Source organism: Gymnoscopelus braueri (genome assembly GCF_963280865.1).
Source record: "Gymnoscopelus braueri genome assembly, chromosome: 17".
NCBI lineage: Eukaryota > Metazoa > Chordata > Actinopteri > Myctophiformes > Myctophidae > Gymnoscopelus > Gymnoscopelus braueri.
In genome coordinates, this window is record NC_137617.1 from 45,204,367 (window position 1) to 45,231,556 (window position 27,190).

The 27,190-nt window shown below is 43.3% G+C and overlaps 1 protein-coding gene across 1 annotated transcript in view; it reads right to left on the reverse strand.

The window, feature by feature from the left end:
• Positions 1–1,714: 1,714 nt before the first annotated feature.
• Positions 1,715–27,190, reverse strand: part of kif19 (kinesin family member 19) — a 100,387-nt gene continuing 74,911 nt past the window's right edge. The window contains exons 8-21 of the mRNA XM_080455302.1: positions 17,688–17,834; positions 16,554–16,676; positions 15,756–15,915; positions 13,723–13,897; positions 12,547–12,748; positions 11,671–11,941; positions 10,159–10,283; positions 8,032–8,195; positions 7,321–7,426; positions 6,180–6,312; positions 5,163–5,352; positions 4,112–4,316; positions 2,887–3,058; positions 1,715–2,132 (exon numbers count right to left, since the gene is read on the reverse strand). Of these exons, the coding sequence (XP_080311428.1) occupies positions 2,005–2,132; positions 2,887–3,058; positions 4,112–4,316; positions 5,163–5,352; positions 6,180–6,312; positions 7,321–7,426; positions 8,032–8,195; positions 10,159–10,283; positions 11,671–11,941; positions 12,547–12,748; positions 13,723–13,897; positions 15,756–15,915; positions 16,554–16,676; positions 17,688–17,834 (2,301 nt within the window). The 3' untranslated portion in view covers positions 1,715–2,004. The remainder of the gene's footprint in view (positions 2,133–2,886; positions 3,059–4,111; positions 4,317–5,162; positions 5,353–6,179; positions 6,313–7,320; positions 7,427–8,031; positions 8,196–10,158; positions 10,284–11,670; positions 11,942–12,546; positions 12,749–13,722; positions 13,898–15,755; positions 15,916–16,553; positions 16,677–17,687; positions 17,835–27,190) is intronic.

Sequence of the window (27,190 nt, forward strand, 5' to 3'; positions counted from 1 at the left end):
GAGGACCCCCTAGGGGTCCCAGAACCCCCTGTTGAAGACCTCTGAATCGCTGCTCTGTAACGGAAGTCTGATTGATTGCTGGTGGTCTAAGGAGGTTTGTGGTTGGTCAATTAGTCAATGGTCAATTTGTCTTATAGGGTCAGACGATAGATATAACTAATTGTCTGGCAACTGGAAGTCTAGGCGGCCATCCCAATTAAACCATACTGTATAATATACTTCAGTTGGGTCCCACAGGGGTCTATACTTTTCCCCCCTCAACACCAAATCTCCTCACCGAAAATAGGCGATCTACAAGCTCACAACGCATCGCAAAGCGACACGTTGTGAGCTTGTAGATCTGCTAGTTTCCCAGATCGCTGTGAGTTCGAACCGATGAACCGCTGCTGTGCTTGAATGTCCGGTCATCTGCGTTATTATTAGCACAAATAGCTTAGCTGAAACAACGGTAAACAAGGGGCTTCTCATGGTTGTGGTAATAATTCAACATCAGGTTGGTAAAGACCATTACGTCAGTCATTTTAAACAATCATAAAAGGAATGCTGACCACAGGCAAGGGGGGAGGGGGGGGGGGGGTGGCAAGGTCCCTCTGCCAATTTCAACCATGGTTGTACCTGAAGAAATGTCAGACACAGCCAGGAGGATCAAAAGAGCAGCGCTCCTCTCCAAAAAGGTTGAACTTTTTTCCAGCTTGAAGCACCCAGGCCGCCGCCTTAATTGCGGCAACAAACGGCGGGCGTAATGAGTGCTGAAACGCGAAGCTTGGCGCTGGGAAGAGGAGCACGACAACAGCGCATCTTGACCATAGAAATTCATGGCAGACCGCCGCTGCCAGCTCGAAAGGCGCTCTCTGTTGACAGCTTTATAGTAGCTGATGTTCACACTGGCAGCCGAAATCTATTCAGTCTGAACAGAAAAAAAACAAACCAACCGCCCCCCCCCCCCGCCAAAAAAATAATAGAAAAAAAAAATGTGAACAGATTTTTGCTAATAAGATTTGAACCACATTCTAATGTGGTTTTAAGTGTGATTTAAATATGACGTGTCACAGTCTGAACACCGAAGCCTGATTTGAACTTCTTCATCACGATGTGAGCGTGGAGCGGAGAGACGGCCTGTTTTCGGTGATCGACATCGTCGTACGACAGAATAAATTAAACATTACCCACGCCAATATCGTAACATCATTACCACAGCAACCAATAGGTCAACGATGTTCGAATACACAAAATCTGATCACTTGCAAATATCAAGTGTGGACTGTCAGCCCTTAAAGGGCAAGACCACTTTGGTACAGGTTTGGGTTGTGTATTTACCTTGCCATGGTGTAACTCCAAAGGTGGACAACAAATCAAAAATAATTGCTCCATTGATTAGAAATGGATAATTCAAAATATGCTCCTCATTGACTTACATTGTACGGTGAAACAGCTCTCAAAGTCACTCTTTTAGCACATAAACTAACACAAACAAAGCTGATTCAGAGAATATAGAACATCACCAAACCCAGTACTGTTTGTCTTTTTTATAAAAATGTCAACTTCCTGTTGATTTTACTATTTGAAGATCCGGATCCGCGGATCCAGTCCGGGTTTTCTTCTAAATAAAAATAGCAAAATCAACAGGAAGCTAACATATTGTCCACCTTTGGAGTTACATAATGGCAAGGTAACTACACAACCCAAACCTCAAACAAAGTGGTCTTGTCCTTTAAAGATCACATGTGTGAAACGCATCGGATTCGCCTACAGTCTGAACAAAGCCTTTAAAATGCACAACCTTATTGATGAGCCGCTCGACAAAAATATCTTCGTATTTTCACCTGAAAAAAAAAACCACCCTTTTTCTCAGCGTCTCGCACTCGTTTTGAAATGTTTTGTCATAGACACCGCCGGAAACAGATACGGTACATGGCGGAGCGGTACGATTGGACAGCCAGAGGGTGGTGACACAGTGCTGGTTTTGGGGGGGGGGGGGGGGTGTCTGTGATGATGGGGAAATCCTCAGTGTCTGCGTGTGCGTTGGGCCCCCGGACCCGTGGTGGTGACGTAGAGCAGGGGCTGGGGCTGCCTCAGGTGGGGCCCTCGCTTCAGGTTGCTGATGTTGGTTGAGGAGGACTCGTTGGTGGAGCCTGTGGACCATCAACAGACAAACACTCAATTAAAAGTTGTAACAAAACAAATGCCATAATATGTTCTAAACTTAAGTCTTGATTTAACTGCTGAGGCCAGTGCTGACAGCCCTACATGTCACTGTATACTTGTTGCGTATTTGATGCCGATTTTGATAGATGCTTTACTATGCAGATGCTGGTTACTTACAGAATTCATGCGTTTTTGCGTCTGCCTAAAATTGTAAATTGTACTGATTCCAGTGCTTGCTTACAGCTAGTTATACTGACTTGGTGGTATCAATCAGCTTTTCTGCAAGTTCCTGTGCTGTGTAATTTCTGATATTATTTAACCCATTGAGACCTGAGGCCGATTCTAAAAATGTCTTAAAAAAATATATATATTCAAAGATTTGCACACATTTTCACGATTTTTCAAAAATAGCAGATCTACAAGCTAATAGCGCGGCACTCGGTGCCGCGCTATTAGCTTGTAGATCTGCTATTTTTGAATAGCCAAAGAAATCTAAAACGACACAGATGCGTTCCCGGTCTTAAAGGGTTAAGTGGCTCCTCATTGAATATTCAACATTTGATTTTATATTTACATTTATTTTATAAACGAGGGGCCAAATACATATTATATTTCTTTAAATTACATTTAAGGCCCAATGATCTAAAATGCTACATATTGCTAAAGCCTGTGATAGCCTGTGATATAGCCATGCAGTCACACGGAGGCATACAAAGACTTTACAAACAAAGCATGTCTTGCCTATTTGCTGAGTGTTGTGGTGCGGTCTGACTCTGCTGAGAGGAGGGACGGTCCTGTGGTGGGGGGGTCGTAGCAGGGGGCCGGGGGGCTGACCGTTGATGTGCAGGTGGGGGTCCGACGTGCTGTCCAGAGGACGGAACCTCTGAGCCGTGGTGGTCTTGGTCTGAGGCAGCTGTGGATGGAGCGGTGGGATTATTAGAACAACTTCAACTTCACATTTTATTGTCACATTATTGCAGGTTTACAGGTGTAAACATGTGAGTGAAATAATGTTTTGTGCAAGCACCACCATGTGTAGTTTTCAGGAAAGGGATGAACAAGTAAATCTCTTTTTCCGCCATGTTTCAGTGACAGACATATTTTCTCAGCATCTGCCATCTTGTCTCGCACCATTCCCTGACAATGTTGGGTTTCTTCCTGTAAGCTCAAATCTTTTGAGTAAAAAGTGCTAATAAAAAAAATGCGATTTTCTGATGTTCCCTCATTATCATTAACATACCACAACAGGTGAGGGCTTGGCTAAAAGAAAAGCATGTGCAGAAAAAAGCATGTGTAGCAACAGAGGGGAGAGGGGCAAGAGCGTGGGGCAAAGTAAACACAGAGAGAGAGAGAGAGAGAGAGAGAGAGAGAGAGAGAGAGAGAGAGAGAGAGAGAGAGAGAGAGAGAGAACAAGCAGAAAAGCAATCCGTGAGACTCACCACTACTGCAATAGATGATTGAAAGATCAGTACTTCCACAACATAAATGCATTTGCGCAACGCAGAGCAAAATGATTGATAGTAAGGAACCAACTGTACCTTACATTGCCTACATATCTGTAACTCTGAGAGTGTACAAATGGGTCCATTTGGTTCCATTTATTTCCAACTAAAAATATTCAAAAACAGAAAAAATAGCTTGTTCATACCTTGTTGAATCTTGCCCCTGACTAATCCATATAGGACCATGACAAACTAAACAAGCAAAAACACTAATACAAACTAATGAAAACTAAACTTACATTGAAAACAAAACGTGAAAACAAACAAACAAAAAAAAATGATAAAAAAAATGTAAACATATAATAGCCTTGCTTCCCATACAGTCTGTTTCTTCACCACGATAGCAAAGACACGCGGTGACAGGCTTGTAACGCGGCCATCGTGGAACTACTGCGCTCAGTGCGCTGACGCTGCTGCTGCTGCTGGGATGCATTTGGCCTTACAGTTGAACAGGAAGTACTCACCGCCTGACCGGTGACCTCGAAGGAGCGGGAGCGCCTCTTCCTGCGGCGGGCCTCGAAGTCCTGCTCGCGGGGGGCGGGGTTCTTATTGGGGACGGGCTGGCGGTTGCGGAGGCGTGTCCAGGTGCCCTGGGGTCCTGGCCCCTCCCCCGTGCTGCTGGACAGGTTGTCGTCCGAGGTGGCGTGACGCAGCTCCGGGCTGGGCTGCCTGCTCGCAAGTATTGGAGATAAACGCATTTTTTTTTTGGTATAATCGTCACAGTCGTTTCTGTACAAATCTGTTAACAAATAGTGAAAATATCAGATCTACAAGATCACAAAGCGTCACAATGTGTCACAGTGTGAGCTTGTAGATCAGCAATTTTCGCTATTTAACCCGTTAAGACCGGGAACGTATCTCAGTCATTTTAAGATTTATTTGGCTATTCAAAAAATAGCAGATATACAAGCTCATAGCGTGACACCGAGTGCCACGCTGTGAGCTTGTAGATCTGCTATTTATTTTAAGTCGCAAAAATGTGTGCAAATCTTTGAATATATATATTTTCTAAGCGAAAATGTTTAACTCAAATCTTTGCTTCTTGGGGGTCCCTGGAACAAAATATTTTGAGATGGAGGTCCGCAGCCAAATGCATATCATTTTGGGGGGTCCTTAACATGAAAAAGTTTGAGAACCACTGATACTATAGCAATGTTTTCATTATATGAATTTATTATAGAAACGTTTTTTCAAACAACTGTTAGGATTTAGAAGACATTTGTAGAATCCCCCAGAAGCAAAGATTTGAGTTACAAATGTTCGCTTTAAATCATTTTTCATGATTTTTCTAAAAAATAACAGATCTACAAGCGCATAGCGTGGCACTCGGTGCCGCGCTATGAGCTTGTACTGTATATCTGCTATTTTTGAATAGCCCAAAGTACAAGATAATGGTTCAAATCTAAAATGACACAGATGCGTTCCTATTTTTTATTTTAATTTTTTTAACATTTGAAAGCATAAAATTATTAAATGCATGGCCATGGTTTTGGTTATTGGTTGCCGGCCCCTTACCTGCCGCGCCGCAGCGCCGGGCCCCTAGGGGGCACCGTCTCGCTCAGTGACAGGCTGCTCTTGTGCTTCTTGGGGTCCAGCGGGGAGGGAGGGGGGGGCAGCCTCAAGGCGTCCACCTCCAGGGCTTTGGAGCGACGGCGGGCCGCCTTCACCGCGATGTTCTGAACTCCTCTCAGGAGCTGCTGTCTCTCTGTGAGGAACACAGAGGAGAACACAGAGGGCTTTAATGTTCTGAACTCCTCTCAGGAGCTGCTGTCTCTCTGTGAGGAACACAGAGGAGAACACAGAGGGCTTTAATGTTCTGAACTCCTCTCAGGAGCTGCTGTCTCTCTGTGAGGATCATGCACCGAGGAGAACACAGAGGGCTTTAGAAAAGGCCTGGCACATACAAGGTCATGGTTAACTCTCTCAGTGCCAATGAAAAAAAAAAAATATTGCGAACCATGCCAACTTTTTTCTTTTTTTTTTTCAAAGTAAAAAAAAAGTGCTTAGGAAGCGAGATAGAGCCCTTTTCAGTTATAGGTTAAACAAAGAGTGGATGGAGCTGCAAATCTTCAGATGATGATATCTTGGGTTCTGAACACTTTTTTTTTTTTTACTCGGGATTTCTCGTTCTGGCACTGAGAGAGTTAAGTGTATTCCCAAACTGGGCAAACTGGACAAAATTTGTAGGAGTAGTAGCAAAATATGTGTTTTTAAGATTTTGGCGGAAAATCTTGAAATCGGAAAAGCGTGGAATGCGAGCGCCCAGTGGGCCACTTTTGGTAAGCAGAACTGGCGCTGCGGGATGCTTATATAGGAAGTTACGTCATGATTCAAGGAGTCCAGGGAAAATGATTTTTTTATGCTATGACCTACGGTTCAAGAGTTATAGGCCAAAAATGTGGCGCTTTTATCCGCTTCATATCGTTAATTTTGCTAAGGTACCCCACTATATATGAACACAATTGGCGTGTGTGGGGTGGAATTTTAAAAATGAAGAAGGGGGGGGGGGGTCGTAGCAGGGGTGTGTGTTACCTTTGCGTGAGATGGCGACTTCAGCTCCGGCCTCGCTGCTCTCCGGGGACGAGTCCAGGTGACTGCTGACACTGTGACTGAGGTGACTGAGGTGACTGTAGCTCAGAGAACAGTCTGGACCCAGAGGCTGCAGCTTGAGGAACAGAGAACACAGATGATTATACAATTGATATTTTATTTTCATTTTATTTGCTATTTTGTGTTGTTTGTGCTGCAATGCGTCAAGAAGTCAAAAACCCAATAATTGTGTCCTCTTATGCCAGTGGTTCTCAAACTTGTTCATGTCAAGGACCCCCAAATTGACACTTACTAGCCCGTGCACCCCCATTTGAAAAGATATGCCAGGGACCCCCATAAGAGAAGATTTGTACAGCTCTAGCAGTGATTCTCAACCATTTTAATTTCAAGGACCCCCAGTTTGACATGCATTAGGCTACGGACACCCATTTAATGGCATATCTCTGGGACCCCAATTTATATTGTAAAATCTATGCTAATTTAACTCTGAGAGAGTACAAATTTTGTCTCTCTGAGTTACAGACCCATAAGGGTCCATACATCATTTAGCTGGGGACCCCCTGGAACTCCCTCAAGGACCCTTGGGGGACCCCGGACCTCACTTTGAGAACCAATGTCTTATGCTGCTGCCTTTACACTGGCAGATACAAAGCTACCATTGATTTTCAATGTAAAGGCAGCGACATGACGATGCACAAAGCTTCATCCGACATTGGTAGCTGCTACTAAAGTGACAACAGATACAAAGCGACAATCCAAGTTGAGCTAAACGATAAAGTGTTGTTCAACTATTTCCATTCACCTCACTCTCCACACAATTCCTGCTTTTATAATGGGGGGGAATTATTATTTCTGTCTTGTTCTATGTTCTTTTTAATTAAGCTTTATTTTCCTCTTCATTTTACCTGCTTGCCGACGCATGTTTGATGACATCAAGGAACTCGTTGTGCAACAATTAAACAGCAACTCTGTGACAGAAATGCTGCTTCGCTTTGTATCTTTTGTCTCTTTTGTATCTTTGTATCTTTTGTATCTTTTGTCTCTGCCAGTGTGAACGCAGCATCACACATTCTATAATGTGATAAAGAACAATAAAGAATGTTGAATCCAGTGGCGGTCTCACCTCTCTGTTGCCGTTTCCGTTGATGTGAATGGGAGGTGGGGTCATTACTACTGAGTTTTTAATGTGCCTGGCATGGGGACTGCTCTTAAACACCCGGTTATTGTCCCTGAAATGTCAATACACACAGACAGACAGACAGACAGACAGACAGACAGACAAGAGAGAACAGTAATTAGGGAATGTTGAGTATAGGCCTAATGAAAAAAGTTCTATTCTTTAACCCATTCAAACCAGGAACGCATCTGTGTAACCACTTTAACCATTATTTTATACTTTGGCTATTGAAAAATAGCAGATATACAAGCTTGTATATCTGCTATTTTTGAAAAATCGTGAAAATGTGTACAAATCTTTGGATATATATATTTTCAGACAAACATTTTTAACTCAAATCTTTGCTTCTGGGGGTCCCTGGAACAACATATTTTGAGATAGGGGTCTGTGGACAAATACATATCATTTTGGGGGTCCTTGACATGAAAAAAGTTTGAGAAATACTGATACTATAGCAACTTAAGTTTTTTTTATTTTTTAACTGTTAGGATTTAGAAGACATTTGTAGAACCCCCCCAGAAGCAAAGATTTTGAGTTCCATTTGGTGCCTATCTATCATCATTTTGCAGGGGACCCCCCTCGAACCCAATCAAGGACCTCTGGGGGTCCCCACTTTGAGAACTACTGGTTTAAGTGTCAAGTGTCGGTTCTTCTTACCCGTCGGGTTCAGGTAGGATGGGGGGCAGGGTGTGTCGTCTGATCTTAGCCTGTCCTCGTCTGTTATTGGAGCCTCCGTTACGAACGCTCTCCTGGTCAGAGTCCACGTCCTGTAAGGGGTCCCGACCCCGGCTGGGCAGCGTGATCTTAGGCAGAGAGCCCTCCTGGAGGATAAAACAATACAATACAATACGATCACAGGGTGATCTTAGGTAGAGAGCCCTCCTAGAGATAAAACAATACAATACAATACGATCACAGGGTGATCTTAGGCAGAGAGCCCTCCTAGAGGATAAAACAATACAATACGATCACAGCGTGATCTTAGGCAGAAAGCCCTCCTGGAGATAAAACAATACAATACAATACGATCACAGGGTGATCTTAGGCAGAGAGCCCTCCTAGAGGTTAAAACAATACAATACAATACGATCACAGCGTGATCTTAGGCAGAAAGCCCTCCTGGAGATAAAACAATACAATACAATACGATCACAGGGTGATCTTAGGCAGAGAGCCCTCCTAGAGGTTAAAACAATACAATACAATACGATCACAGGGTGATCTTAGGCAGAGAGCCCTGCTGGAGATAAAACAATACAATACAATACGATCACAGGGTGATCTTAGGCAGAGAGCCCTCCTGGAGATAAAACAATACAATACAATACGATCACAGGGTGATCTTAGGCAGAGAGCCCTGCTGGAGATAAAACAATACAATACAATACGATCACAGGGTGATCTTAGGCAGAGAGCCCTCCTGGAGATAAAACAATACAATACAATACGATCACAGGGTGATCTTAGGCAGAGAGCCCTCCTGGAGGATAAAACAATACAATACGATCACAGGGTGATCTTAGGCAGAGAGCCCTCCTGGAGGATAAAACAATACAATACAATACGATCACAGCGTGATCTTAGGCAGAGAGCCCTCCTGGAGGTTAAAACAAATACAATACAATACGATCACAGGGTGATCTTAGGCAGAGAGCCCTCCTGGAGGATAAAACAATACAATACAATACGATCACAGCGTGATCTTAGGCAGAGAGCCCTCCTGGAGGTTAAAACAAATACAATACAATACGATCACAGGGTGATCTTAGGCAGAGAGCCCTCCTGGAGATAAAACAATACAATACAATACGATCACAGCGTGATCTTAGGCAGAGAGCCCTCCTGGAGATAAAACAATACAATACAATACGATCACAGGGTGATCTTAGGCAGAGAGCCCTCCTGGAGGATAAAACAATACAATACAATACGATCACAGCGTGATCTTAGGCAGAGAGCCCTCCTAGAGATAAAACAATACAATACAATACGATCACAGCGTGATCTTAGGCAGAGAGCCCTCCTGGAGGATAAAACAATACAATACAATACGATCACAGCGTGATCTTAGGCAGAGAGCCCTCCTAGAGATAAAACAATACAATACAATACGATCACAGCGTGATCTTAGGCAGAGAGCCCTCCTGGAGATGAAAACAAATTTAATTTGTTGTATTTTTTTATGCAGAAGGATCATTGTGCAACATCAGATGTGGACAAATCAGGTAAAAGACTTCGTAATTATGACACACTGTTGCTAGAAATATTATAGCACTGAAAAATACTCAAATTTTTTATTTTACTATTTGAAGATCCGGATCCGCGGATCCAGTCTGGGTTTTCTTCTTAATAAAAATTCAGAAAGCAACAGGAAGATAACATTTTTCTTAAAAAGAACAAACAGTACTGGGTTTGGTGATGTTCTATATTGTCTGAATCAACTTTGTTTGGGTTTGTTTATGTGCTAAAAGAGTGACTTTGAGAGCTGTTTTACCGTACAATCAAGGGAGCAATCATTTTTTATTTGTTGTCCACCTTTGGAGTTACATCATAGCAAGGTAACTACACAACCCAAACCTCTACCAAAGTGTTCTTGCCCTTTAATGTACAAGTAAAGTAAAGTAAAAATGGAAAATACTTTGTTAATACAGGCCTATCTAGTATGGCACAGAGTAGAACCGGGACAACAATCAACAATATATTTTTTAGGATTGTCCTGTCTAAGGCGTGAGTGGAGGAATGGAAGTTTTAGCATTGTAATCTATCCAGTGTGTCCCTGTATACCTTCATGGAGTGTCTGATGGGGACCTTCTCCAGAGCCATGGCTCTGTCCAGGTTCCTCTCATCGTGTTCCCTCAGGTACATGTCATACAGCTCCTGGAGGTGAGGGGGCACTAGCAGACTATGGTCTGAGAGAGACAGACAGACAGACAGACAGACAGACAGACAGACAGACAGACAGTCATAATCATCATCGTCGCCAACCTTTATTTAATCCATTAGGACCGGGAACGCATCTGTGTAATCTTTTAGATTTATTTGGGCTATTCAGAAATAGCAGAGCTATGAGCTTGTAGATCTGCTATTTTTGAAAAATCGTGAAAATGTGTGCAAATCTTTGAATATGTTTTTTTAAGCGAACATTTGGAACTCAAATCTTTGCTTCTGGGGGGATTCTACAAATGTCTTCTAAATCCTAACAGTTTTCTGAAAACACTTACTATGTTGCTATAATATCAGTGGTGCTTAAAGGGTAAGACCACTTTGGTAGAGGTTTGGGTTGTGTAGTTACCTTGCCATGATGTAACTCCAAAGGTGGGCAAGAAATAAAAAATAATTGCTCCATTGATTAGAAATTGATAATTCAAAATATGCTCCTCATTGACTTACATTGTACGGTAAAACAGCTCTCAAAGTCACTCTTTTAGCACATAAATGAACCCAAACATAGCTGATTCAGACAATATAGAGCATCACCAAACCCAGTACTGTTTGTTTTTTTAATAAAAATGTGAACTTCCTGTTGATTTTACTATTTGAAGATCTGGATCCGGATCCGCCGATCCAGTCCGGGTTTTCTACTTATTAAAAATGGCAAAATCAACAGGAAGTTGACATTTTTATTTAAAAAAGAAACAGTACTGGGTTTGGTGATGTTCTATATTGTCTGAATCAACTTAGTTTGCGTTCGTTTTTGTGCTAAAAGAGTGACTTTGAGAGCTGTTTCACCGTACAATGTAAGTAAATGAGGAGCATATTTTGAATTATCAATTTCTAATCAATGGAGCAATTATTTTTTATTTCTTGCCCACCTTTGGAGTTACATCATGGCAAGGTAACCACACAACCCAAACCTCTACCAAAGTGGTCTTGCCCTTTAAAAGCTTTTTCATGTCAAGGACCTCCCAAAATTATATGTATTTGGCCGCGGACCACCCATCTGAAAATATTGTTGTTCCAGGGCCCCCCAGAAGCAAAGATTTAAGTTAAAGATGTTCGCTTAAAAAAAAAAAAAAAAAAAAATCAAAGATTTGCAAACAATTTCAATATTTTTCAAAAATAGCAGATCTACAAGCTCATAGCGCGGCACTCGGTGCCGCGCTATGAGCTTGTAGATCTGCTATTTTTGAATGGCCAAATAAATCTTTAAAATGACACAGACGCGTTCCCGGTCTTAATGGAATAACAAAACAAGAAATTCACTTATACACAAATGTCTATAATCAAAATAAATATACAAAGGGGAACTTTGCACCCTCTGCAGGCGGCAGCGGGTATAGTGGTGAACTCCCTCACCGTCTATGAAGCGTCTCTGCTGCTGGATGATCTGGTCACAGAGGTGGCGGTGCTGCTCGAAGCGCTGCACCGCCACGTTCTTCTGCCGGATCACGTTGTCCTTGAGCAGGGCGTGCGACTGCATCTCGGCGTTCTCGATCTCCAGCTCGTGCACCTTGCAGAGGAGGCCCAGCACCTCCCGCTGCTCCTCGGAGCTCACCCTGCGCGGCAGCAGCTCCTCCAGGCAGCGCGCGCGCTCCCGCAGCTCCAGGAACCGGCGCTCCAGAGACACCTAGCATGGAAGAAGTACTCAGATATTTTACTTAAGTAAAAATTAGCAATACGACAATATTAAAATACTCTGTTACAAGTAAAAGGCGCTGTGCTCAAGATGTTAACTGAGTAAAAGTACAGAACAAGTATTGTTGGCATGAAAATATACTTAAAGTACCAAAAGTAAAAGTACTAAAATGTTTCAAAATAGCCTATGTATAAAATAGGGCTAAAGTGGTTAATGTATGTTTTATAATGTCATAATCTATATCTACAAAGTAACTAGTAACTCAAGTTTTCAAATAATTGTAGTGGAGTAAAAGTACAATATTTGCCTCTGAGATGTAGTGGAGTAGAAGTAAAAGTACTGAAAATTGGAAATACTCCAGTAAAGTAAAAGTACCTAAAAATTGTACTTAAGTACAGTACTTGAGTAAATGTACTCAGTTACTTTACACCACTGGTAATCGGTGGTCTAGGACTCTCCAAACTCGGGATCAGCATCGGACCTAAAAACTCTGACATCATTTAGGCTCTACTACAATGAGACGGTTTGACGCTGCTGGACCTTTTATATAGGTCATCAGCTCCCTCTAGTGGTCAGTGCAGAGTCCTACAGTATACCTTCTGCTTGCTGATCTTCTTCTGCTGGTTCATGAGCGTGACGAGGGTCTCTCGGGCCAGGCACACCTCCCGGGTCTCCGTGCTCATGTCCGGGGGAGACTCCGGACAGTCCGACTCCTTCTCGCTCTCGTCCTTGTTCACGCTCTCCTTCCTCCTCTCCGCACGCCACTTCCTGCTCCGCTTGCACTGCTCCTGTTCCCAGCTGAACAAAACCAAAGTACATTTACTCCAGTACTGCACTTGAGGTACAGATCACATCTTTATTTCATTATGTCAATTTTTCCAATACTTTTAGTTTAAATACTTCTACTCCACTACATCTCAAGAGGCAAATATTGTACTTTTAACTCCACTCTAATAATTGACAGCTTTAGTTACTTTGCAGATTAAAATTATTAATACAAAACATGCATTAACCGCTTATGTTATACTTGAAAATAGCGGATCTACAAGCTCACAAAGCTTGCGACACGTTGTGAGCTTAATAGATCAGATCACAAATGTTGACAGATTTTAATATTTTTACTTTGGTACTGTAAGTACTGTACATTGATGCCAATACTCTTGTACTTTATTCAAGTCAAATTTTGAACACAGGTTTTTTACTTGTATACAGAGTATTTTAATTTAAAATGTAATGTATTTATACTTTTTACTTAACCACTATAATCCTCTCGTCTCGTCTCAGTGAAACGGACCGGAGTTGCAACTGCACGCACTAGAGCAGCTTTTTCCGTCTAAACACCAAATCTCTGTCACAAAGCATTGGTATGCGATGCTTTGTGAGCTTGTAGATCAACTATTTTTGGCTTATGTCGTCCTCATAGCGACTTAAGCGACATAGCTCATAGCGCGGCACCGAGTGCCGTGCTATGAGCTTGTAGATCTGCTATTTTTCTGAAAAATCGTGGAAAATTTGTGCAAATCTTTGAATATATATTCATATGTTATATATAGATTTTTAACTCTGATCTGAAGAAAAGATTTGAGTTACAAATGTTCGCTTTAAAAATATATATATTCAAAGATTTGCGCACATTTTCGCGATTATTCGAAAATAGCAGATCTACCCAATAGATATATACATAATTAATACCCAATCTAGAATAGCCCAAAGAAATAAAAAAAAAGACACAGATGCGTTCCCGGATTGAATGGGTTAATGTAAGGACTGACTCTGCGACGGTGAGCAGGTGTTTGGACGTGTCCATCTGGATCTCCATGCTGCTGTTCTCCAGCTCCATCAGGTTCCTCCTGATCTCCATCTGCTGGCGGAACGCGTCCAGGAGCTGCTCCCTCAGGCGCTCCATCTCCGCCCGGCCCTGGTGGCTGGAGTGAGCCTGCACCTCCGCTGTGGGGAGGAGAGGAGAGGAGAGGAGAGGAGAGGAGAGGAGAGGAGAGGAGAGGAGAGGAGAGGAGGAGAGAGGAGAGGAGAGGAGAGGAGGAGAGAGGAGAGGAGGAGAGAGGAGAGGAGAGGAGAACAGAGGAGAGCATTATTTAATTGATTTTGACCAGGATGCCAAACTGGTTTCCTGTCTCTTTTGGCTAGTAGGCCAGAACGTATGTAAGAATCTTTGACCCATATATTTGGCCAACGTTGCATGTGTGTGTTTGAGGAGAAACTATAAAGACAGAAAAGAACTAGAACCAGGAGACCTGGTACTGCCAGAGCCCTAACTTGGCCGGGCTTCGCATGACGTGTGTCCCTTCTATGTCCCTTCTATGACGAAAGGGGGACAGACTTTTTTTGGCTGGGGCCGGGGGACAAAGTGACATACCATGTATGAAAACAGATACAAAGCCTCATGTAAGCCCGACCCCTTGGGTCTGGCAAAAATACAAATGTCTTTTGGCCACGAGAGCTTACAAACAGTGGTTTTCAACCCTTTTCATATCACTGCCCATCTTTCGCCGCAGGCTGAAAACCCACCTCTTCAGGAAACACTACCCTGACCCTTCCTCTTAGCCTTGCCTACATGTTGTCAATTATTTGTGTGAGCTCTTGTTTTATTGGATCTTGTTTATTTGATTCACTTATTTGTTTTAGCTCTAGCTCATTTGATTTTCCTATTTTGTCTCATCTGTTTAAGAAAGTAGGTAGCTGATATATTGCACTTTTACCTTAGCGCTAGGTATGCTCTTAGCTGCTTGATTTAGAAGAGAAATCCCTTCTGGTGATTACCGGTAGTAGTTTCCTTCCCTACCTTTGTTGACTGCACTTATTGTAAGTCACTTTGGATAAAAGCGTCTGCTAAATGACTGTAATGTAATGTAAAAGGTCCATTATTTATTTGGCATTTGAGCCACTGACCACCATTTGATGAGATTAGACTCTCAGACCCAATACTTAGAATATTTAGTTGTCGTTGGATAAGATTTTGTCCACAATTCCATGCTGTATTGATGTTGGTACCATAGGAGAGATGACAGGCAAACGTTGATCAAAATAACAATTATTCAATTAAGTATTGCAGATGTTTAACAATAATTTAACTCTTGAGAGCCTAAAATGAAACTCCATTTTGTTTCATTTTACACTCCCATGAGTTAAGGATCTATAAGGGTCCATATGGTTACCAACTCTCCATCATTTAGCTGGGACCAGCTGGAACCCCTTCAAGGACCACTGGCGGTCCCCGGACCACTGGTTGAGATCCACTGCTTACAAGGATGAGCACATTTCTGAAGGAGCTAGCCCCAGTGGGGTTCAATGATGAGCCATGGAGGGATGGGTCATACATTACGCAGGTCTTCACTCCAAACTCAACACCCTGTGACAATAGACCTGGCAGCCATATTGAAATAAATAGTTGTTATCTTACTCCATGTTAGTTGCTAATGTTGCCACTGATACTAATTAAAGCTCTGTTCCATTCAGGTCAAACAGAGTCAGGGGGCTGCTATTGTTTATGCTGGCTCACTGGAAACACTCTGCTTACACTAAATGGAAAGGAGACTTAATTAATTAGTATTGGTAACACCTGTGAAGGATGTAACATTATACTACTATTCATATGTCAAAATGGCTGGCGTGAACAAAGGTCTATTAGTGACACCAGTGGAATAAATAACGGTGTGACCTCGAGGTACATAATTAAATACCAGTAGAGCTGCAAGCCCTGCCAGCGCTCTGACTGTGAGAAATGATGGAGGTCAGGGACTGACAAGGCGGGACAAGGCGTCCGTCCATCCGTCCGTCCGTCACTCACCCTGGACATGGCGGATGTCAGCTTTCTCCGAGTTGACCTGCTGGCGTCCCGCCTGATCGGCGATCTTCTTCTTGAGCCGCTGGATCTCACAGCGCAGGTCAGAGATGATGTTGGTGTACTGGGCTATGTGGTACGACACGTTGATGAGGTTCTTCTTGACCTGAGGGGTGTGAAGAACAAGTATATTTACTCAAATACTGTACTTAAGCACCCAATATACTGGCTGATTGAGTAGGGCACGTTGATAAAGTTCCTGAGGTCCTGTAAGTGATATTTTATTGTTAAAATAAGTGAGTTATGTATTACCATAGTACTTATTGCTATAGCTGTGTTTGTTCAGTAACAGGGGTCTCCATGTCTGTTCAGCTCTTTAATAACAGAAAATACAGGTTGGGATACCATTTCATCCTATCAGGAGAGAGAACTCATACAGGATAAACTGATACATGAGTAGATAAAACTGGAACACAAGATGATACATTTTATTTGTGGCATTGGATGAAATTTGGAACCATCCTAAAAAAATGTAAAAGAGCTGGAGAGACTGGGTGACCCCTGTCACTGGGAGAAAAAAAATCTGAATATAAAACGTTTAACTATTTAACCAAAAACATTTTGTTTTAGCCAAAACATATCACTTACAGCTCCTTTAAGTGGCGCCTTGTTCAAATTCCCTTACGTACCCTTACGTTCTATTTGATTCCATTTGTAAACACATCTGTGTGTCATTTTAAGATTTCCTAATGAAAAAGGTTGAGAATCATTAAAACATATCATAATGATGTTGTCTCGTCTCACCCGTGTGCGGATGCTTTTGGCACGGTCGGCGTACGTCAGCGTGTTCCGGGACTCCTCGAACGCCAGGGAGGCGGGGCTTATGTGGGCGATCATCACCGTGCGGCTGTTCCCCCCCAACGAGTCCTGGAAAGGTAACGCACCGAAACGTTACATATATACAGCAAATGAAAGAAAACAAAGACAATGCACTTTTAACCACATTCAACCTGGCGTCCTTATTTTTGGGGCGTTTGATTACAGGTGACATTAGGGCTGGGCGATAGGATTTCAAATGGATAGAATCAAGCCATCCAGGAGATCCAGGTGATTCATGACCATAAAACGCTTGTTTCTGCGATTATTATTTTTTGAAAACCGCAAAACAAAAGGGTATTTATTAACCCATTAAGACCTGGAACGAGTCTGTGTCATTTTTTAATTTGAGCTAAAAAGCATTATTTTACATTTTGGCTATTCAAAAATAGCAGATCTACAAGCTCATAGCGCGGCACCGAGTGCCGCGCTATGAGCTTGTAGATCTGCTATTTTTGAAAAATCGTGAAAATGTGTTTAACTCTTTGAATATATATTTTTTCAAGCAAACATTTGTAACTCAAATCGTTGCTTCTGGGGGGTCCCTGGAACAAAACATTTTGAGATGTGGGTCCGCTGTCAAATACATATAATTTTGGGGGTCCTTGACATGAAAAAGATTGAGCACCACTGATATAGAAACATACGTTTTTCAGAATGCTGTTGGGATTTAGGAGACATGTAGAATCGGCTTCAGGTCTTGGGTTAAATATAGTATATCATATAATTAATAATGATTTTATTTTTTTCACAGAATCAAATGTTTTATGGTCACAAATCACCAGGATCCTGAATGGCTTGATTCCAGGCTTAAGTTAATTGATATAAAACTTTATGGAGTCTGGAACCAGAAAATCCCCGCCACTGCAATGCCCAATCGTTCTAAATATCGGTCTTGATATATTTTCGCTGAATTGCCCAGCAAAATCTTTTTAGCAGATCTACAAGCTCACAAAGCATCACATTGCGTTGTGAGCTTGTTGACCGTCAACTTGTCACTATTTATTGTACAATTAAGTTCTAAGTCTTAATCAAAGTCTAGGGTGTGGTTGTTGTTCCTACCTTGAGCAGGCGTGTCAGCTTGCTGTCCCGGTAGTTGACATACTTGTTGCTGTTCTTCTCGCTCAGAGCGTTGATGCAGTTGCCCAGCGCCAGGAGAGAGCGGTTGATGTGGGCCCCTTCTTTTAACCTCTGACCCCTGTTCTGAGTCTGACACACAGACGGAGGGAGACAAAGAAAGAGAAGACACTTAACATGACAGCTGTGTCAGAGAAGACCAAACTAGGGCCAATGAATGTGGGGAAAACAAATTCAAAAACAAAAAACTAAACAAGGTTACCAATTAACAAACCTAGATTTCTGTGCATTTGAAGACGGTGTGCGTGTGTTTTTTGCAGTGGTGGAAAGTAACTAAGTACATTTACTCAAGTATGCAATTTTGAGGTGCTTTTACTTTACTGGAGTATTTCCAATTTTCAACACTTTTACTTCTACTCCAGTACATCTCAGAGGCAACTATTGTATTTTTTACTCCACTACCATTAGTTGAAAACTTTAGCTACTTTGTAGATTTTGATTATTATTACAAAACATACATTCACCACTTCAGCCCTATTTAAACTTTGACCTTTTGAAAATAGCCTATCTACAAGCTCACAACGTGTCACGATGCGAGGCATTGTGAGCTTCATTGCAGTATTGATACTTTTACTTAAGTATAGTAAAGAAATTGAGTACTTTTTCCACTGATTGCAAGCTGGTTCTTAGCAAAACATGACACGGCCACAACCATGAAAAACTACACTTCCATCCACGTCCAGCAGATGGCACTACATACTGCCTTTACTCCTCTGTAAACTCTCTCACAGAGGACTTTTAACTCTTCACCAGTCAACAGTGTCTTTCAATTAAAGGGAAACAACATCTCTCAAAGACTATCATTCCTCTTCATACGTGACAGAGAGAAATGTCCGCTCGCCGGGCCTCAAGTGATAATAAAACCCCTGTCTTGCTCTGCTCTTTTCAAAAATGGAGGCCGTATTCTCTCTCTATACATCAATAGAAGAGCGTGGCTGGTTAACCTTTCAGCCAGTCTCCATGGGAAATGAGCAGTGGTGTGGACAAAGTACTTAACCCCCCCTAGTACTAGTATAGATACTCCTGGAGAAACATTACTCAACATTGTCATATTTGTACTTGAGTACTGGATTACTTATACACCCTGTCACAGTTTTTAGACTCATTTCAATGATGAAATAACCATCAGAATAAATGCTTTTTCACATTTTTTCAGCAGACAACTTTGTTGCACGTTTTGAGTCCCCAACCAAAGAGCACCTTTATTATACTGCCCTATATATCCAAAGTGCAGTAACTGTGCACATAATTTAACAGATGAAAGGGATTAAAAGTGTTTCAATTGGTCAGCCCAAATGGCCCAAATTACACTAATTGTATCTGTTCTTGAGGTAATTGCTTATGCCCCAAAATCACAAAGGCTAATTTGACCTTTGGGATACACAAAATAGTCAGTTCTCTTTGGTGTGACAGCCGTGGGATGTGACAGCGGTAACACGCCACGAGCCATTCAATCATGATCAAATTGCGTGTCACCCTGGAGGTGTCACAACTAAGTCCACCGTGACACGAAAAAAAAAAACGACAGTAAACAACGTTTGGCGAGAGATGGAAAATGAAACACCGTCTGACATAACAGCCGAGACGCGTGACGACTCTTATTGCAAAATTATTTCAGTGGCTGTGTCGGGTGGTTAACCTTGTACGTATGTCCCCAACCATTACCAAAATACAACTGTTACTGAACGAACAAACAAACACGCTAGAGAAATGATTATACTCTAAGGTAGCCATTTAACAAAAAAAACTTTTAAGAGAAGAATATCACTTATTGCAGTGGTTCTCAACCGTTTCAGGCCGCGACCCCCCAAAATAATCATATTTGAACTGGGGACCCCCCAAAATAATCATATTTGAACTGGGGACCCTCCATCCTGACGAGCGCTTGGAATTGTGGGAGTTGAGGCATTACATTTTGTTTGACTTTATCTGTTCCACAGATAAATATTGTGAAAATAGCCAATCTACAAGCTGCGACAAATTAACACCCTCCCTGCCCAAGGCTTCCCTCCCCCCGAACGCGGGCCAATTGTGTTCACATCATAGACGCCAGACAAAGCTTAAATGCACCACGTGGATTCGGACCCACAACCTCCGTGGTGGTGGTGGGCAGGGACTTGACCACTGCGCCACCTGAGCGCCATCTACAGCACCTTCCAACTGTTAGTGTTTAGGCATGTAACGTTTCGCTCAACTCATGATACGATTCGAATGACGATACTAGTTTCAGGATATGTTTTTTTTCCCCCAGAAAATTTACAGAAACATATTTTTTTTTCCTCTTACACAAATCCAGTATTTTCTTCTCTTTCATAATTTTTTGTTTACAATACTGTGTTTTCTCTTATCCTCAATACAGACTGAGAACTATTTTTTGTATCAATTCTCTTACAAAGATCCTGTATTTTCTTCTTTTTTTCTGCAGTAAAACATGGCTGTCGGTCATGTCTCACTAGCGAATAGGCCAGAAGGGGGCATTTAGATTTGCTGTGTGTGTGTGTGTGTGTGTGTGTGTGTGTGCGTGCGTGTGTGCGTGCGTCCATAGCTAATCTCAGACTACTGGACAAATCAGGGCCAAATCTCTTGTGCACAACGCCTGTAGGGCCAAGTAAGTAACTCTCCACATTTCTTTTTCACATTTTGAGATTTTTGACCTTGTAGAACATTAATTTCATACTCAAAGTCAACAAAAGGTCAGATTGGGCTGCATCTCTGCTCCGTAGAGATGATCGACGTCATAAAGATGTCACAGAGTACAGAAGTCCTGACGTCACTCGTTCACCCCCTGGGTCGCGGAAGTAATTTCTCTATGCAGAATAACATTGGGTCATCTTAGAATCGTCTCATATAAGAATTGTGGTCCAAAAATAAACAAACCGTCTCGGCGATATCGTCAGGGAGGTGGCTCTGTATCGTTTATGATAGTCAGTCATACTTGATACAGTCTGTTTCTGGCAAAAAACATTACTAATTCGGCGTAAGTAACATTAGCGTTATCTCACCGTCAGTTGATGCTTCATATCCATAAGAGTCAAACCACCGGGATCATTTGTTTATTTTTGGAACACGGTTCTTATTTGACGCGATATTAAACACTTAATTTTTCAGACTGGGGGAAAAAATAAACGCAACCCAGGTAGGATGTGTAAATTACTTCAGACTTCGGTGCTCTATAGCAGTGATGTCATAGATGATGACTGACGTCATAATCTGGTCAGATGACCTCCGTGATCCATATGGAAGTCAAGCCGCTAGTGGTGAGCCCAGTGAGTTTTCTTTATCGTCTTTTGTGGGCTGCTATTTTCTTGTCATGGCTGCCAGTTCCCATTGGATGTCGCGAGGGAGTTCCGACTGCTCCAGTCTGTATTGAGTAACTGCTAGTTTACATAACGTCTTCATACTAGGACTTAAGTCCAAAATGAACAGGTCTGAATCCGTATTCTCCTCCAAAGAGGATGATACGATCTCCCACCATGCAACAGCACATAAGACACATTTGTGACCGTCCTTGGTTTTTCCCCTTGGGTTCAACCCTCTTCCAGGAAGTGGTCTTTGGATTGAATTTCCACAGATCCTTTAAGCACCGGAAAAACTGGAGACTCTTGGTGAAGCCACCAAATATGTACAGCTCTCCATTGTAGGGAAAGGCTGAATGTCCATACCGTGCTTCTGGACAAATCTGTGCAGAAGGCGTGTTCAGCCAGCAGTTTGTCTGCACACACACACACACACACACACACACACACACATCTTTGTAGCTCGTTTGGACCCGGCCAAGTCGATCATGAAGAGGCGAGCGAAGCGGACCTCCTGCAGGACGTCCCGGCAGAGGCTCTGCTGCCTGACGTAATTAGGCCAAGTAAGTAACTCTCCACATTTCTTTTTTTCACATTTTGAGATTCATTTTGACTTTGTGGAACATTAATTTCATACTGAAAGTCAACAAAAGGTCCGATTGGGCTGCATGCACATTTGCTCTGTAGAGATGATTGACGTCATTAAGATGTCATAGCAGTGATGTCATAGATGAGTGACATCGTAATCTGGTCACATGACTTCCGAGATCCACATGGAAGTCACGCCGTTATTGTCTGTTCTCTCTTAGTGGTCTCTCTTTTTTATTTTGTTTGTTTATTTGTTTTCTTTTCCCTTCTTTTGTGGGCTTCATTTTTTATGTCATGGCTGCCAGTTCCCAACGGATAGTACCTTTATTAGAAGGATCAACCCCATGTTGTGTGGGAGTTCTGACTGCTCCAGTCTGTATTGAGTAACTGCTAGTTTGCATAACGTCTTTAGACTAGGACTTAAGTCTAATATGTACAGGTCATCGCTGGCTGTGTATGTGTGGTCTTCTCCTCCAAAAAGGATAACACGATCTCCCACCATGCAACAGCACATACGACCAGGGTCTTTCCCCTGGGGCTCAACCCTCTTCCAGGAAGTGGTCTTTGGATTGAATTTCCACAGATCCTTTAAGCACTGGAAACTCATAGTCTTGCCACCAAATATGTAAAGTTCTCCATTGTAGGGAAAGGCTGAATGTACAAACCTTGCTTCCGGAAGAGTCTGTGCAGAAGGCGTGTTCAGCCAGCAGCTGGTCTCTGTGTCAAACACTCTGATGTTGTTGTCCCTCCCCCTGCCCCCAAATACAAACATCTTTGTCCCGATGATGGTGGCAGTGTGACTTGATGGGGCAAGTGGCTCTGGACTGGTTCTGGTGATAATGAAAGACCAGACCATTGTGGTGGTGTCTAATTTGTAGATGTCATTAGTGCATCTAGTCATGGACTCATATCCTCCATGGATATACATGACCTTCCCCAAGACACAGGCTGAGTGGCACCTCCTCCCCTCTGGAACAGTTCCATAAATGTCGGTCTTGAACCATCTGTGGGAGTCGACATTAAATGCATAAAGAAGGTTGCAGTTCCTCCCTGTACTACGCTTCTTACCCCCCCAGATGTAGACAACATATTCTATTAGCACAGCTGTGTGGCCCCAGCGATTGGAGGGAACCTCAAGGTGACGTCCTTCTCTTCCATTTGTTGCGGGAGGAAACTTCATCCAGCGTAAACACACTGTGTTGAAGATGTGTACACCAATCTGATCCACGTCCCTGTAACAATCCCCTCCAAAGAAGTACAGCTTGTGCCCCACGGTCACTGCAGTATGACCCTCGGTTTTAGGTCCGTTCAGATTCACCGTCCAGTAGAACATCTCTCTCTCATAAAACCAGATCCGTCGAGTTCCGTAAAACACAATGGAGTATTGTTGTGTGCTGTACTTATATTGGTTCAGCGGGCATGAATGTCACGCAAAGTTTGGCCAATCCGTGAAGCCGATGGGTTGGGTTGGCCAATCAAGGAAGCCAAAGCCTGTTCATCTCCCTTTTAAGGCAAACTGATCGCTATAGCAACCCCGGCCCAGGAAGATCTGCCACGGCAGACAGTGTGTTCAGCTACACAGCAGACTTCAGAATTCAGAATGGGGGGAAAAAAATACGACCCAGGTAGGATGCGTAAATTACGTCAGACTTCGGTGCTCTATAGCAGTGATGTCATAGATGACTGACATCATAATCCGGTCACATGACTTACGTGATCCACATGGAAGTCACTCCGCTATTGTCTGTTCTCTTCTGGTGGTCACTTTTTTTAATTGTGTTTGTTTATTTGTTTTAGTGGTGAGCCCAGTGAGTCTTCTTTCTCTTTGTTTGTGGGCTGATACACACAGCAGACAGTGTGTTCAGCTACACACAGCAGTGTGTTCAGCTACACGGCAGACAGTGTGTTCAGCTACACACAGCAGACAGTGTGTTCAGCTACACACAGCAGTGTGTTCAGCTACACGGCAGACAGTGTGTTCAGCTACACACAGCAGTGTGTTCAGCTACACGGCAGACAGTGTGTTCAGCTACACACAGCAGTGTGTTCAGCTACAAGGCAGACAGTGTGTTCAGCTACACACAGCAGTGTGTTCAGCTACAAGGCAGACAGTGTGTTCAGCTACAAGGCAGACAGTGTGTTCAGCTACACACAGCAGACAGTGTGTTCAGCTACACACAGCAGACAGTGTGTTCAGCTACACACAGCAGACAGTGTGTTCAGCTACACACAGCAGACAGTGTGTTCAGCTACAAACGGCAGACAGTGTGTTCAGCTACACACAGCAGACAGTGTGTTCAGCTACACACAGCAGTGTGTTCAGCTACAAACGGCAGACATTGTGTTCAGCTACAAACGGCAGACATTGTGTTCAGCTACAAACGGCAGACAGTGTGTTCAGCTACACACAGCAGACAGTGTGTTCAGCTACACGGCAGACAGTGTGTTCAGCTACACACAGCAGACAGTGTGTTCAGCTACACACAGCAGACAGTGTGTTCAGCTACACACAGCAGACAGTGTGTTCAGCTACACACAGCAGACAGTGTGTTCAGCTACACACAGCAGACAGTGTGTTCAGCTACACACAGCAGACAGTGTGTTCAGCTACAAACGGCAGACAGTGTGTTCAGCTAAAAACGGCAGACAGTGTGTTCAGCTACACACAGCAGACAGTGTTCAGCTAAACACAGCAGACAGTGTGTTCAGCTACACACAGCAGACAGTGTGTTCAGCTACACACGGCAGACAGTGTGTTCAGCTACAAACGGCAGACAGTGTGTTCAGCTACACACGGCAGACAGTGTGTTCAGCTACACACAGCAGACAGTGTTCAGCTAAACACAGCAGACAGTGTGTTCAGCTACACACAGCAGACAGTGTGTTCAGCTACAAACGGCAGACAGTGTGTTCAGCTACACACGGCAGACAGTGTGTTCAGCTACACACAGCAGACAGTGTGTTCAGCTACACACGGCAGACAGTGTGTTCAGCTACACACGGCAGACAGTGTGTTCAGCTACACACGGCAGACAGTGTGTTCAGCTACACACGGCAGACAGTGTGTTCAGATACACACAGCAGACAGTGGCCCTCATTTATCAACGTGGTGCAGCCCAAATAATGGGCGTAGAGCGAGATCACCGCACCTTTCGGCATTTATCAATATATCCTGACGTGGGCTTCATCCTACCATACGCTGAGATCTCACGTCTGGTCGAGACCAGTTGTTGACGTTGGCTGCGCCCGTTTATTCCATTCTAGACCTGCGGAGCAGCATTGTCTGACTGTCTGACAGGCATCTGGACACATAATCCACTCCTAAATGTATATCTACACACTAATAATTAATCCCTGTGAAAATATAACATTTTATAAAGTAATTTAAACAAACTGCTTTATCATTCAGTTGCATTGGCTATTTTAAAATAGCAGATCTGCAAGCTCAAAAACTGGTCGCATCGCCACGCGTTGTGAGCTTGTAGATCTGCTATTTTCAAAATATACGAACGCTTTTGCGTCGGGACTCCCGAGTCCCGCGGTCGGGACTGCCGACGATCTTTTCATGGACAGTGAGGTGTACAAACTTACAGTAGCTTGTCCTATGTTATGGAGTTATGTCATAGAGAGTTTTGAAGACTGCAATCTGGCTGTGTTAAGGATATAAACCCGACGCTCCAATCTCTTATTAACGGGACGGACCGAAACCACTGCCGTCTCACGGGGAATATCCTACATGACTGCTTGTGCACTGCTCGGTATGGGTTAAATAAATTAATATACAAACGTATTCCATTCATGGCGATGTGATTGGTATCATAATATGTCATTCATGTAGGCTACAAGCCTAGTGACAAAGATTGTACCGCTACGGTAACGGTACGGATTACAATACATGAAAAACACAGCTGGGCGGGCGTGTGTGTGTGTGTATGTGTGTGAGAGAGAGAGAGAGAGAGAGGGGGGGGGGCGTGTGCGTGTGCGTGTGTGGCGAGGCAGGCGGGGGAAACTCTTTCTCATTGGCTTTTGATGTCTTTGGTCGTATTCTGGTCCTTCTTCATGTCGTAAAATCGGGGCGTTTTGAGAATATTTAAGGGCGTGTTATTTAAATGACGCTAGGTTCCAGCCGTGACATTTATCAAGCCTGGGACCAAATGTAGGCTCGGATCAGCTGTGTAGGATTGGTTGATAAATGTGACTTCGACGTTGGTGTACGGCCGAATATATGGAAAAATATAAGCCGGTTTATAAGCTGCGTTGATAAATGAGGGCCATTCAGCTACAAGGCAGACAGTGTGTTCAGCTACACACAGCAGACAGTGTGTTCAGCTACACACATCAGACAGACGGCACGCACGCAGGCACAAACACACACACACACACACACACACACACACACACACACACACACACACACACACACACACACACACACACACACACACACACACACACACACACACACACACACACACACACACACACACACACACACGTGCAGCTCGTTTGGACCCGGTCAAGTCGATCATGAAGAGGCGAGCGAAGCGGACCTCCAACAGGACGTCCCGGCATCGGCTCTGCTGCCTGACATAAGTAGGCCAAGTAAGTAACTGCTGACGTGTCTGTTGGCACTTAGAATCAGAATCAGAATCAGTTTTATTGTCACATCACAGGTTTACAAGGTAAAAAAGTGGGTGAAATTCGTTTTTGTACATCGTTCCCATCGTCCACAGTGCCACAACGTGTTAGACGTGTTGGGACTTTTCAGTGGTTTTCCACCAGATGGCGATGTTGGCTAGCTGATGAACGATGCTTTCACTGCCAGATGACGTCAGACCAAGAATTGACCCGGAAGTTGAAAAAAAAATGCGTTTACTTCCTGTTTCTTTCCTGAGGGGAAATCCATATATCTCCGTTCCTCTTGCTTTACAGCCAAAACAAGTCATTTTTCAACAGGCCACAGCTCTGCAATGGAGCGTCGCGCGCAGCTACTTTTTTCCCCCGTGGCCGGGTGCATGCGTGAAATGCAGCGATCTCCGTGCGCACAGCGGTCACGGAAAATATTCCATGATTTTTCAAAGCTAGGTAAAACAATATTTTTTTTGCTGGCACTGGGGTGACACTATTACACTATAAATTTCTCTTTTGGTGGTCTCTCTTTTTTATTTTGTTTGTTTATTTGTTTTCTATTCTCTTTTTTTGTGGGCTGCATTTGTTTTGTCACGGCTGCCAGTTCCCAACGGATGTTGTGTGGGAGTTCTGACTTCCCCAGTCTGTATTGGGTAACTGCTCGTTTGCATAACATCTTCAGACTAGGATTTAAGTCTAAGATGTACAGGTCATCGCTGGCTCTGTATGCGTAGTCTTCTCCTCCAAAAAGGATAACACGATCTCCCACCATGCAACAGCACATACGACAAATTCGTGTCTTTGGTCTTTGGTCTTTCCCCTTGGGATCAACCCTCTTCCAGGAAGTGGTCTTTGGATTGAATTTCCACAGATCCTTTAAGGACTGGAAAAACGGGAAACTCTTGGTGAAGCCAC